Raw genomic sequence first — 12,933 nt, 5'->3', positions numbered from 1 at the left:
TACTGCATAGCAGATTTTGAAGTGGAGTACAATCTATCGAAAGATGGTATATTTCTGCACCGCCTTGCCTTTTTTTCGCATACAGCAAACCAGATGTAGAGCTAGTTGTCCACCTGGTATTCTTTTTTATGCTCGATGTAAAAGGAGAGGACTCTTGGGTTCAAATGATTGAGTCTCTCCTTTTCCTTGGAAGGATAAACTGGGGTGAAAAATGTCGGCAGTGTGATATTTTGGCCAACATGGAAAGAGGTCACCACCTTAGTAGAAAAGAGGTACAAGAGTGAAGAACCAGTGTCTCTAGTTAGAAGTTGGTTACAGATGATCATGCCCAAGGTTTTGGATACCACACCCTTCGTCTGAAGCCTTCCAAACAACATGGGCCCCAATCGGTTCTGATCTTCTTCAGAACTCGGGGCAGGAGAGGCATTGACGAAAAGGCATACAGGAGTCCCGGGTTCCATTCTAAACAGAATGGGTTTCTGAGCAAGAGCTGCTTTGGGAACTGCTGACATTGCATGTTTCGAGGTATAGGTGTATGTACCAATGATCACACTTAACCTGGGCATAAAACTTCGTGAACAATGACATGGTACATCATGGAGATAGACCCTATCATTTTTTTTATCACACAATGAGACGTTAATTCAGCACTGGAGAATAAGTATGATAAACATTTTATTCACTTTGCTTTGTTACAGCGTAATAATCATAACTCCAGGTACTGTTTGGGAGGAGTTCGGATTACTACACCGAACAAAGCAAATAAAATAAAATGTTTGTTATAAACATATTTATTTCCCAGTGATGAATTAACGTTTACTTGTGTGATAACCGTTTAATCCATCTCCATGATATACAATTTCAATGCTCAGTGATATTGCATTTTCTTGGCAGTGGCTAATAGAAACGGAGTGGGATCAGCCGCTTACCCAATATCGGTTCAGCAACCACCACTACAGGTCTTCTGCGTCTACTCAAAATCTGAACCAAGTCAGAATGATTCCCCTGATGCTGTGCCACTGGGACTTCAGGGCCCACTGCAGAGCCTGCATGTGTCACCTGGAGTACTTCACTAGTAAGATGCAGGAGGAAATCAGGACCAGCAGCCTCAGGGTTAGTCTCACTGAGATCCATTAACGACTCGGAAACATCGGGGTCATAGCATGAATATCCTGGACCCTCTGCTCTGGAGGGTAAGCACATAACTGCACCATGTACAGAATGGCTCCAATGATTGATTGATTGATTGATTTTGAAATTTATATAGCGTGGTCTGTCACCCCACGGGTATCCTGGCACTTCAGACTAATAAACCAGAGTGGAAAACAAGTCACAACAGAAGAAAAAGAAAAAGGAATGGGGACTAAACCTTGGGAAAATGCCAAGTTTTAAGGTTCCTGCGAAACTCTAGCAGGGAACTGGACTGCTTTAAACTCTGAAGGGGAGCGTGTGAGAAGAAGTCAGACGTGACGGGCATGTTGATAGTGAATCCGAACAAACAGAGGTTTGCCATAGTTTGGAGGTGAGTGAGGATTGCCTGTGGTGAGCTGCATTCAGCAGCCAGTCATCAAGGTAGCGAAAGACAAACTCCTCACCTCTGAAGATGTGTTGCAACCCCCACCATAACTTTTGAGGGGCAATGATGTGGCCAAAAGGGAGCACAGCGAACTAGAAATGCTCTTGGCCCAACATGAACCACAGGCAATACATGAGAGCCTGCAGGACGGGGACCTAGAAATACGAGTTCTGGAGTTCCAATTCTACCATCCAGACTCCGGGATCCAGGACAGACCTGAGCCAAGATGAACATTCAGAATTTCTCCTTTTGCAGGAAGGCATTGAGAGGTGAAGATCTAGAATAGGGCAGAGGCCTCTGACCTTTTCACCACAAGAAAGTAGCAGAAAAAGCGACCAAGCCCTACTTCTGATGCCAGCACTCTCTAAATGGCCCCTTTGGCCAAAAGAGCCAACAACTTGTGACAGTAGCAAGGATAGGTGGTCCACTAGCAGCCAATCTGAGGATGTGAAAAAGGTGGAGGTGTTTCCATAAACAAAAGTGTAAACCTGTTGGACAATTTGAAGCCACCCACTTGTCTTATGTCATTGTTTGCCATTGGGCAGGTGGTGTTTGATCCTGCGGCCAACAGGGTGGCCATTCTTCTGCTCAGGGCTTGCTAAAGGGGCTTGGAGACTGCGGCAGCCGGGGGATCGGGGATGGAACAGTATGCTGGCGTTGAATCCAGTGTCCTATGTGGGAAAATTGTCTTTAGTCATAAAAGGACTAGGAAGCCTGTTTGCCTTCAGAGTATGACTGATATTGCGGATGCAGCTAGGAGCCCCTACTGTAGGCACAAAATGGGCAAAAGAAGAAGTGTGGCTGACATGGCCCCAAGGAGGTTCCCATAGACATAGCAGTGACCCAACTCTCCTAAAAGCATTAACAAATTCTATTGACCTTGCAGCCAAACAGGCAGATGCCATCAAAGGGCATTTCTATCAATGCCGAATGGATATTCCCCGATACGCCACTTGATCTCAACCTAGTGTGGCAGTGGAGTGCCACTGTAGATATGATGGCCCTTTTCCAGTGAGTTGGTGGGTTCAATCCACAGCTGATGGTGAACTTTGCTGTATTCAGGCCATTAAGTATGTCCTGGTTCAGTAGGGACCCTGCCTCCTCTAGGACAGTGGGCAGCACTTGTGCAACAGAGTCCCACATGGTGTGGGAGTACTGGCTCAAGAGGCATGCAGGGTTCACAGACCACAACACTAAGCTGGCAGAAGAACAAATTCTGTCCTAGATGATATCCAGCCTGTTGGATTCCCTCTCCGGTGGAGTAGTAGGGAATATGTTAGGGTTGACTATGGCGGACGAGGCATGCACCACAATGTTCTCGGGACCGTGATTCTGGGTGAGGAAAGCTGGGTCTCCAGATATAAGGTGGTGTCAACAGGCAGTTATCCTGTGCACCAGTACATCTATGCAGGGCTTGGCCCAGGCCCACAGGAAAATGTCAGTGAGGGCTTCATTAAAGGAGAGTAGGGGCTCCATAGAGGATAGCCCCAGTTGAAGGACCTCCATCAAGATGTTAGTTTTAACTGTGACAGAGGTAAGCTGCAGGTCGAGGACCTCTGCCACGCTCCTCACCAGCATGGCAAAGGACGCGCTTTAGTTCATAGCAGGTCCCAGAGGCAAGACTAGGATAGAATCAGGAGTGTGTCCAGTCTGCTGGCATCTGCTAGCTCCTCATACCAGTTGTGCTCATAGTAGGACGGGCTCAGGTCATCAGTTGGTTCAGGGAACCCAAAGTCATCTACGCCACCAAACTCAAGGGCCAAGTCGTCACTGGGTCTGTCAAAGGACAGAGGCAGCATGCACAAACCAGGTAAGTGAGGTCCAGCCGACACGAGTGCCCACGTCAAACAGCGCAGCTGCCTCGGAGTTGTACAGGACAACGGGTTCCACACCCTAGGGTAGTGCCTTTGATGTTGTAAGCAGTGTCTGGAGGGCTTGCTCGAGCATAGGTCTCTGCTTCGAGGACAGAATCCGTCTGGATTCACTGTCCAGTTGGCATAAAGGGGTGAGCCCGCCTACATTAATCCCAATTGGGGCACCTATCGGCTCCTTGGGATTTAAAGGCATGCCAGATGGAGTTTGTGGCCTAAAGATGGAGTGCATGAGGGTACAGAACTCCCTACGTAGGGCAAGGAACACTCTGGCTCGAGGGAATTCAGGAGTCGCAAAGCTGACCCGGCCTCCGAGATCTCCCTCTTGACCAGGAACGGCGTGCTGTCTTCTTGTGCCATGCAACTAGAAGCTTCATCACATGCTCCCAGACCACCTTCAAGTCCACTGGCCGAAAGTCTGTGTACGCCCTGGAGTCGTGGTTCGACTCCAGACACCAAAGACTGACCAAGAGGGGGAATCAGACACCGACATCTATCTGTTACATTCCCCACAAGGTTTGAAACATGTAGGTTTGTTAGTGACATAACCTTGGCACACTGAAAGCAACAGTTAAAAACAATTATGCATCCAGCTCCTTCCCAGAACTCTAGCCGATACTGGCATCCTATCTACCACACTATTGGAATTAACCTTTTTGTGACAAATTTAGTGACGTTCAAATGGTTTTGTATTACACTACGGACTACAGCCCTTTTTTTAAGATCAAGGTCAATAAATAGTTGCCTACGGCTTCACACATTTTGAAGTTTTTCCAATATTACAACTCGCATGATATGGAATAGTATTAAATGTATCAGATCTAAAAAAACTTTGAACCACGTAGTACAAAAAAAAAATTAGCCAGCTGCAATCATCATTCAGCCAGGAGACAATACAGGATGAGGCATTCTGAAGATGACTGAATAGAAAGAAGGAAAGCTCAATATAAAATTTCAACAATACCTCAGAGGGAGATGGCAGCCAATCAGCAGTAACGTTTCAATGGTACCCATTTGTGAAAGCCGTCGCAATCAGAGGTCCCTGGGAAGGTAAAATTGGAAAGGTTGTCAGCGTTGCGTTCATGCAAGATCAGCAACAAGCATGGTAGTTAAGCAATTCTTAGGCACAATCGCTGCTGCAGGCGCTAGCATGCACAGTATGAAATATCTAGAGACGTCCTAAAGACAATACCAACACTTATACGTTGAATTAAAAGCTTGGAAAGTTATAGATAAATCTCTCGTTCTCCCCTCTTATACTTAGGAGTGAACACTCAGTGTAGATGTGTTAAAAAAGGAAAGATAGAGCATATTGAAAGTCATACAGGTTAGAGCAGTGGACTCCTGGGGGTCCGTCAGGCCTACCCAGGGGGTCCCCTACTGTCTTACAAAATGAAATATTAAAATGAAAACATTAACATTTATAAAGTACATACAAATAAAGAAGAAAAGTTGAAAATATTAAAACTTTTTCTGTGCGCGATTGTGAATTAAACAAAACATTTAACTATTAGAGCATTTGTTGTGTGCTTGCGTCTGTATTTTTGTATATTGTTGGGAGGTTCAAATCATAGAAATTTCTTAGGCAGGGGTCCCCGCCTTCCAATAATGACTCAGCAGGGGTCCCTGGATTCCAGTAATCGGTGAGTGGGAGTCCACAGAAGTCAAAAGGTAAAGATCCGCTGGGCTAGAGAATAAACACCGTACAGGATTTGCATTTTTCACGGAAAGAGTGCTCTTAGGACTGGGGCAAACTATAGAAGAAGGAATCTGTGGTGGATGAGAAGTGGCTTTGGAAAATACTGCTTCACCCTTATACGTAGAACAGCAATATATACAAGTGTAAACAACATCCCCACTGAAAGCACCGACTAGCCATCTGACGATGGAAGCAAGGAAGGAAATCAAAGGTGCCCCAAAGTACACAATGTTAGAGTGAGACCACATGTGAGTTGTGGGTAAACAGCAAACAGAAGGAATTAACAGACTGAAAGACTCTCCCTAAAGCCATTTGTTCATCCCAAAGCTCAAAGGTCTTTCAGGGTAAAATCGATTTTCTTTATAGGTCAATCTCCCTTTGTACAGTTTCAATATGAAGCTACGTATTGCGTCAAAAATACCTGCTGCACTGAATGCAGTTGAAAAACATCTGCGGTACAGAATCCATTTGTAAAAAGTTCGCTGCACTAAATGTAGTTGAAAATGTCTGAAGCACTGAATCCGTTTAAAAGCACCTGGTGCACCAAATCGCGTTAGAAAACATCGAGTGGACTGAACGCACTTAGGGAAAAACTCTAAGAGTTAAAGAAATCGGGCGTTGCCAGGATGCAAGGCCAATGATGAAAGGGGGCAGGCCCTGGTAGGGGGGGGTCTTTCACTGCAGCCATGCGCTGGTCCTTTTCGGGGGCACAAGAAACTCACCAACTCAAGGCAGTACTTTTATTTCAAGTCCTTGGAGGTCGAAGTCCTCAAGTTTTCAAGAACAGCCAGGCGTTCATTTTAGGCGAGAAATGGAAATGAAGGGAGCTCGATAAACGAGGATGGATGGTAATTCAAATTGATATATTGGAGCTCTTAGCGTATAATAATATTCCACTTTTGATAGCACAACTGATCCGATGGGATTTTAAACTTTTGCAAATTGCACTGTGATAGGAATGGAACTGAACGAAAAATTGTAGGCTGGGATAAACGGCCAGAGGGTTGGACGGAAAGAAAAAGATTATAAATTACAAATAAAAAAGGCTAAGGGGAAGGAGCGCAGAGCCCAGCTCAGCCAAAAAATACGTGTTCCACGTCAGTTCAATGGACAGCACTATGCAGTTATACTCTATGCAGAGGCAAGATGGACATATTTAGAGCAGCAAGGCTACCAATCGGGCTAATGGGGCTGAGAGGCAGATCATTTTTTTAAAACTCTTCTTCCCCTCATTTACAAACTAGGAAGGGTGCCAACAACTTACTGTTGTGAAATTACACACATACATATCTTTGTGTAAATATATATATATATATATATATATATATATATACACACACACACACACACACAAAATATACAACTAGAAAAGTATGCATCACCATAGAAATACAGTTCCCTAACCTAGCATTGCTAAGATCCTTGCTTGTAGAAATGCACACAATGGTGACATCATTCTACAGCTGTACAACTGGTCTTCTATCTTTATTTGGGAAAACCACCGCAGGACTGGAAGAACAAAAATGCCCTGTTGCCCACTTTCAACGAAGGAGCAACAGCTGTGGCATGAACTGAGAGTGATGCAAAGATTCAAATCGTGTTCAGTGTTTCATCCTGGACAACAAATGAAACAAGAAGAGCCTGCAGCAATAGAGAAACAGGTATTCTGCCAATGATGTAAGGAGCCTGACGACTAGCCCATTAGCGTGTATTATTCGGATACGTAGGCATCTTGGCAATGCTTCACTCCTGTCTCCAATGTCAGAAAACTTCCCAGCAGGCCGGTATCTCTGAAAGTCCACTACAGCTCAAATGTGCCTACTTCTCTATGGTTCCACGGGCCTATAGATGCAGTAATCAGCAGGGCAACTAGCCAATCTCAACACCTTTTCAAGCACCCTGAAGAATCTTATCAATAGGATCAAGTTTTATGCAGCTAGTCCATGTTTTCTGAATTGCTAACATGGATGTCCAAGTCTGAAGATGTAAATGTGTAATTTTTGGCTTCTAAGTTCAGAAATAGTGCTCAAAACACGATAACGTTATTCTAAATTCGACTATAGACATAATAATAATAATAATAGGGAGATTTGTAGAGCGCCTGGTTACGCGCACCGGCGTGTCCCCGCGCTATGACAAGTAGAAGTGACAGAGTCAGATGTTCGGAAGCAGTGCAAGTCTAGCGGAGAAAGAGATGGGTTTTAAGTTTCCCCCTAAATCTGGATTCGGAAGGTTCCTGGCGCAGCTCAGACGGCAGGTCGTTCCAGCCCTTGGCTGCCAAATACCGGAAGGACCTGCCCCCCATCCGAGCCTTTCTTACTTTGGGGACTTTCACTAGCCCTGCTCCAGTAGAGCGCAGGGCTCGGGATGGCTCATAGCGAGAAATCAGGTCACGCAGTGGTATAGGCGCTTTGCCATGCAGAATGCGGTGGCATGTACATAATGCTTATACTCAATCCTGCTTCTCACAGGGAGCCAATGGAGTGCCTGAAGCGCTCTCCCCGATGCCGACCTTCGAGGTAATCTCAAGACCAGGCGGGCCGCGGCATTTTGCAGCACCTGGAGGCGACTGATGTTCTTTCCCGTCGCCCCCAGATATAGCAGATTGCCGTAGTCCAGTCGCGCCGTTACAAGGGCATGCACCAGCGTCCTGCGGGCCTCCACCGGCAGCAAGTCCAGGATCTTCCGCAGGCTCTTTAGGACACCGAAGCATACCCCCAGAACACGGTTGATCTGGGGTCCGAATGTGAGGTCAGCATCAAGCCAAACCCAAAGATTTCTGGCTTCTTGACACGGGGTAGGTGTCATCCCCAGACAAGGTGGCCACCAAGCCGACGACCACACTGGAGAGCCTCCTCCCACCACGAGCACCTCAGTCTTGCTGCCGTTTAATTTGAAGCAGTTCGCAGACATCCAGGCTGCCAACTCCTGCATGCAGACTCTAAAGTTCTCTGTAGCAAGACCGGGCGCGCGCGATAGGGAGATGGCCAGCTGCGTGTCGTCGGCGTACGACACTATGCGGAGCCCATGGCTCTCAACTAAAGTACCCACTGGGGAAACATACAGGTTAAAAAGGGTCGGGCTCAGGGACGACCCCTGGGGCACGCCCTGACCCAGATTAACCACTCTCGAATAGTGGTCTCCCTGCCTGACCTGAAAGCCTCTGTCAGTCAAATAAGACTGGATCCACTTCAGCGCAGCACCAGAGATCCCACCCTTATTCAGACACTGTAGCAAGGTGGCATGGGCTACAGTGTCGAATGCTGCGCTGAGATCTAACAGGATCAAAGCCATAGTTTTGCCTTCATCCACCTCCTGCCTCAAGGTCTCAACTGCCCTAAGTAGGGCTGATTCTGTAGAATGTCGTGGCCGGAATCCGAACTGAGTATCGCAAAGGAGACTTGCCTCCTCCACAAACTCCATTAACTGCATATTCACGGCCTTCTCCGCCACTTTGGCCATGTAGGGTAACAGGGAAATTGGGCAAAGATTTTCAAGTTTTTCAAAGCTGATGTTTGGCTTCTTTTGCAGGGGGAGCACTACCGCCTGTTTCCAGTCTTTGGGCACAGTATGGGTCCTAAAAGCGACATCTAAAAGATGCTTAATATAGGGCTCCAGAAGCGGTAGGCTATCGGCCAAACGTTTAAGGGATATTGGGTCCCTGGAAGAGCCCGATTTTACTAGCCTACAAATTCGTATCAGTATTTCTGGAGTAGGAGTAATGAAATTGGCCAGCACCGGTGAACCCTCAGTTTCCCTAGGAGATTCAACAAACTCAGATCTTGTCATGATCTGGCTAGGGAAGGAGGAATATATTTTAGAAACTTTTTCCGCGAAAAAATCCGCTATACGATTGCAGGAGTCCACCGAGCAGTCCCCTAGTGCAATGGCGGACTTACCCGCCGAGAGTGTCTTGTAAATCAGAAATAATTATTTCGCGGAGTTCTCTGCCTTTTTGATTTTATTGGCATAATAGGTTGCTTTAGCCTTCCTGATCTTCCCATGGTAAATACGCCTCTTTACTAAGTAATCTTGTTTAGCCTGGGTCCTAAAGGCTACCCGCCACTGCCTCTCTGCGCGCTTGCACTCCGCCTTAGCTGCCCGCAGCTCGTCGTTGTACCACGGGGCCGTTCTCTGAATACGGCAGCCCGCCTTATTCCGGCAGAGAGAGGCCGTGCAATCCAGAGCCTCCATGATACGTTTGGTCAAATTATTACTGGCTGTTTCCACATCCTCGCCCCCCCTCCTACTGTCAGTGCTGCATTAAATTTTACAGGCGAAAATTTAGTCCACTTGCGGCTAAGATAGTTTAGGGATATCTTTTCCGGTACTCTACTGGCTAGGATTCGCACCACAAAGGGCACCAGGGAGTGGCCCGTCCAGGGGACAGGGCTAACATCTTTGACCTCTACCTCCACCCAGTTGGCAAATATCGGGTCCACTAGATGACCCATCTGATGTGTGGGGGATTTTACTCTTTGCTCTAGCTGCAGGGCCTGCAGTTCCTGCCTGAGGTCCACTGCCCCCCTGTCCAGGGGATCTTCCAGATGGATGTTGAGATCCCCCAACACGAGGAATTTATCGCTGCGTAGTGCGGCCTCAGTGCAGCCCTCTACCAGACTCTCCATGAACCTCGTGTAAGGGCCAGGTGGTCGGTAGATCAGGAAGCCCTTCACTGTGTTGCCACCATTCACTTTAATAGTAAAAGCACCTGCCTCACTATCAGAGATGGGCGCTCGCTACATTTGGCAGCATAGCGGTAGTTTAAATGTGATAGCTATGCCCCCCTCTACCCAATGGTCTATCCTGCCTAATCATTTGGTAGCCCTCAGGGAGTGCCTCCACTATGTCAGCGGCGGAGTCCCTATCCAACCATGTCTCTGTGAGGAACAGGAGATCGAAATGGTTCTCTATAAGTAGGTCATAGACATCTAATTTATGTTTGGGCAAAGACCTTACATTCAACAACCCACAGATTAGGCTAGCATACTCCTGTTTCTCCTCTCTCCTCGTCTTGCAGCAGAACCCGCTGTGCTTGCATTCCTCATCCATCTCCACTCTCAGGCTTTGCTGGCACACCCTGGGGGTATTACTGCGGGGATTCAGGAGTTGCTCTCTACTCCACCGTATCCTTCTCCCCAATTGGCCAAGCGTTTGGGCCCGCGCCCGACCACGGACGGGCGCAGACGGGCTCGCCTTCGGTGTGCCCGCTGCGCTCGTCTGCTGCGCTGCCGTGCTGGCATCCGCCTTTTAACCTCCCCCAGCGTCAGAAACACTAGAGCGCTGCCCGCGCACCTGAAGTATCTGGCTTGGACCTTCCACGCCCTCTGCACGAACGGTGCTGGTCACAGGCGTCAGAACGGGGTGGGAAGGAAGAAAACAAGCCCAGCCCTCCTGCGTGTTGTTGCTGCCGCTGCCCTCAGGTAGGAAACACTGCCCCCAGTTAACTTTCCCCAACAGTCTAGCTGTCAAAAGACCTCGGCGGTCCTGCCGTGCCCCATGAAACGCGTCGGGCAAAGAGGCATAGGAAGAACACTTGGATCTTGTTTTAAACAGAGCCTGTTCCTGCAACATAGGTTGTGCAATGAAGAATCATCAAATTAGGAGGATTAATAAGTGCAAACAAACTGAATTACACAGTTTTTGTTCAAATAATTTAAACACTGCATCAAAGCTTTAAGAGTCACTATCCTGAGTGAAATGTCCGAAATGAAATTTTAGGTCCACGCGATATTTCCGTAAAAATCTTCTCCAATCTTGTTTATTCCAAGTTCTGCAAGGTTACAGTTACTTCAGCCATCAGAAAACAACTTTAGCCATCACGTGTTTCGTCTTGTGTAAATAGCTACCGATTTACTCAGGGCAAAAACATCAAATAGTATGGCAAAAGTATAGAAAGCTCATATCCTCACGATCACTAAAATCAAGTTCCACCATTGCAACATGAGGGGTACTCTCCTTAGGTACCATTTTCTGAGGACATCGCTTTTGTTACACCCAAGGAACTTGATTTTAGTGATCGTGAGAATATGAGCTATCTATACCTTTGCCATACTATTTGAAGTTTTTGCCCTGAGGAAGTCGGTGGATATTTCCACAAGACGAAACACGTGTTAGCTAAAGTTGTTTCTGATGGCTGAAATGGCTGTAACCTTGCAGAACTTGGAATAAACAAGATTGGAGAAGATTTCTACAGAAATATAGTGTGGAATCATTTTCATTTCTGACATTTCGCTCAGGATATTGACTCTTACTGTTTTGTATATTTGTAGACGGCGGTCTAAAAACTTAGTAATGTCAGGCGGTCGTTAATCTTTATCATTTGAGCAATCCTTTTGAAGAAATATAATGCTTGCTGTGGGACTCTCACAACTTAGCACTAGCTATATCCAACCACCTGCCTTTTCTCGTGTGTACAGCATCTAAGTTCATTCATTAGATGGACACTAATAGTTGGTACATGCAACGACACACATTTGTACAGTGTTTGGAGAGCTGCCAATGTTCTAACAAATGGAGTAAATAATGGTGCACCTCTTGAAAGTACTCACACTAGCATTTCATCAAATTGATATTTTATGAAACAAAACAGTCTTATAGTGGCTGAAACAAAACAGTCTCATAGTGGCTTTGCCTCAGCATCATTGTACAACTATTAAACATTGCTGCAGACGTCAGCTTGCGTATTAAGGGTGCAAGGGTACGGCAGGCTACTGAAACTTGAACAACATCCAGCATTACAAGTAGAGAACTTTGTTACAGATCCCAAGAGGATTGGATTGGCTCCTACTGATACAAGATTGGCTTCACTTTTAGCATCTGGACAGCCTGCAGAACTCCATTTTGTAAATGCTTTGTCACATGTACACCCAGAACACATACAAAATCATGAAACATACACTCCTAAAAATACACTGAAGGTATAACAGCTTATCTCATAGGAGTGAATTGTGAATGAGGATAGATGTTTACCTCAATGTCGCAGTGAAGTTCCCAGGAGAATCACATTCTTTGTATTTCTCTACAGACTACATAATTTTAAAGCTATGAAATTTTCCGGTGGGCGTGTGGTCTGTTATTTGAACACACTTGGGTAATTCTAACTTCCACCACTGAATGTGCATGAGCAAACACTGAATGGATCACCCATCAACTGTAGTCAAGCTTGGTGGTTCTGGGCAGAACATAAGTTGTTGATACTCAAACAAAAGTTAAGAGGAGCAGTAGTTTCATAACAAAGTTGCCAGATTTGAAAGTAAGAACTAAATATCGATCCAGTGAGATCCTGGGAAAGGCATCTATCTTCCAGGGATCCTAATCCCCTTTTTGCCAACATTTTAAGAGTTTGAAATGGAGTCTGAATACTAAATTAAAGGATTTAAAACCGATCGAATTGCCATTTACATTCCATCAAACCAACAGCTGAAGTTCTGCCCATGTTATACACATGAACAGCTGGATCAACTACATATGATCTCATATCACCCACGGCTGGGTGACCAGTTCAGCAAAAGAAGCGTAGAAGACCTTCGATGGAAGAATGAATCTTCTGCAACCAAGGGTTTGAGATTTCAAACTCAATCAGTGAACACCAGTTCATTGATTGAGTTTGAAATCTCAGCTTTATAAAAGTTTTTTCGTGCAACACTTGCCTTTCTTTCCATTACACGTTTTTGAGGGTATGGCAGGCTCTTCAGGGTGCCACTTCCAACCATGACTAACGCTAGATTGGAAAAAAACTGCAATAAGAAACCTTTCAAGAGAAAATTGAGCCTGACAAGCACATC

General features: G+C 46.1%; 1 protein-coding gene across 7 annotated transcripts in view; it reads right to left on the bottom strand.

Moving 5' to 3' along the window:
* The window catches only part of MSI2 (musashi RNA binding protein 2), a 1,814,765-nt gene that overhangs the window by 69,837 nt on the left and 1,731,995 nt on the right, over positions 1-12,933 (bottom strand). For all 7 annotated transcript variants that reach the window (XM_086954835.1, XM_086954834.1, XM_086954839.1 and 4 more), the window contains one exon: positions 4,412-4,489. In XM_086954835.1, the coding sequence (XP_086810961.1) occupies positions 4,448-4,489 (42 nt within the window). In that variant the 3' untranslated portion in view covers positions 4,412-4,447. The remainder of the gene's footprint in view (positions 1-4,411; positions 4,490-12,933) is intronic.

Source organism: Lissotriton vulgaris, chromosome 2_1 (genome assembly GCF_964263255.1).
Source record: "Lissotriton vulgaris chromosome 2_1, aLisVul1.2, whole genome shotgun sequence".
Lineage (NCBI taxonomy): Eukaryota > Metazoa > Chordata > Amphibia > Caudata > Salamandridae > Lissotriton > Lissotriton vulgaris.
The sequence above is the reverse complement of the archived record's forward strand: the minus strand, read 5'-3'. Positions and strand labels throughout refer to the sequence as shown.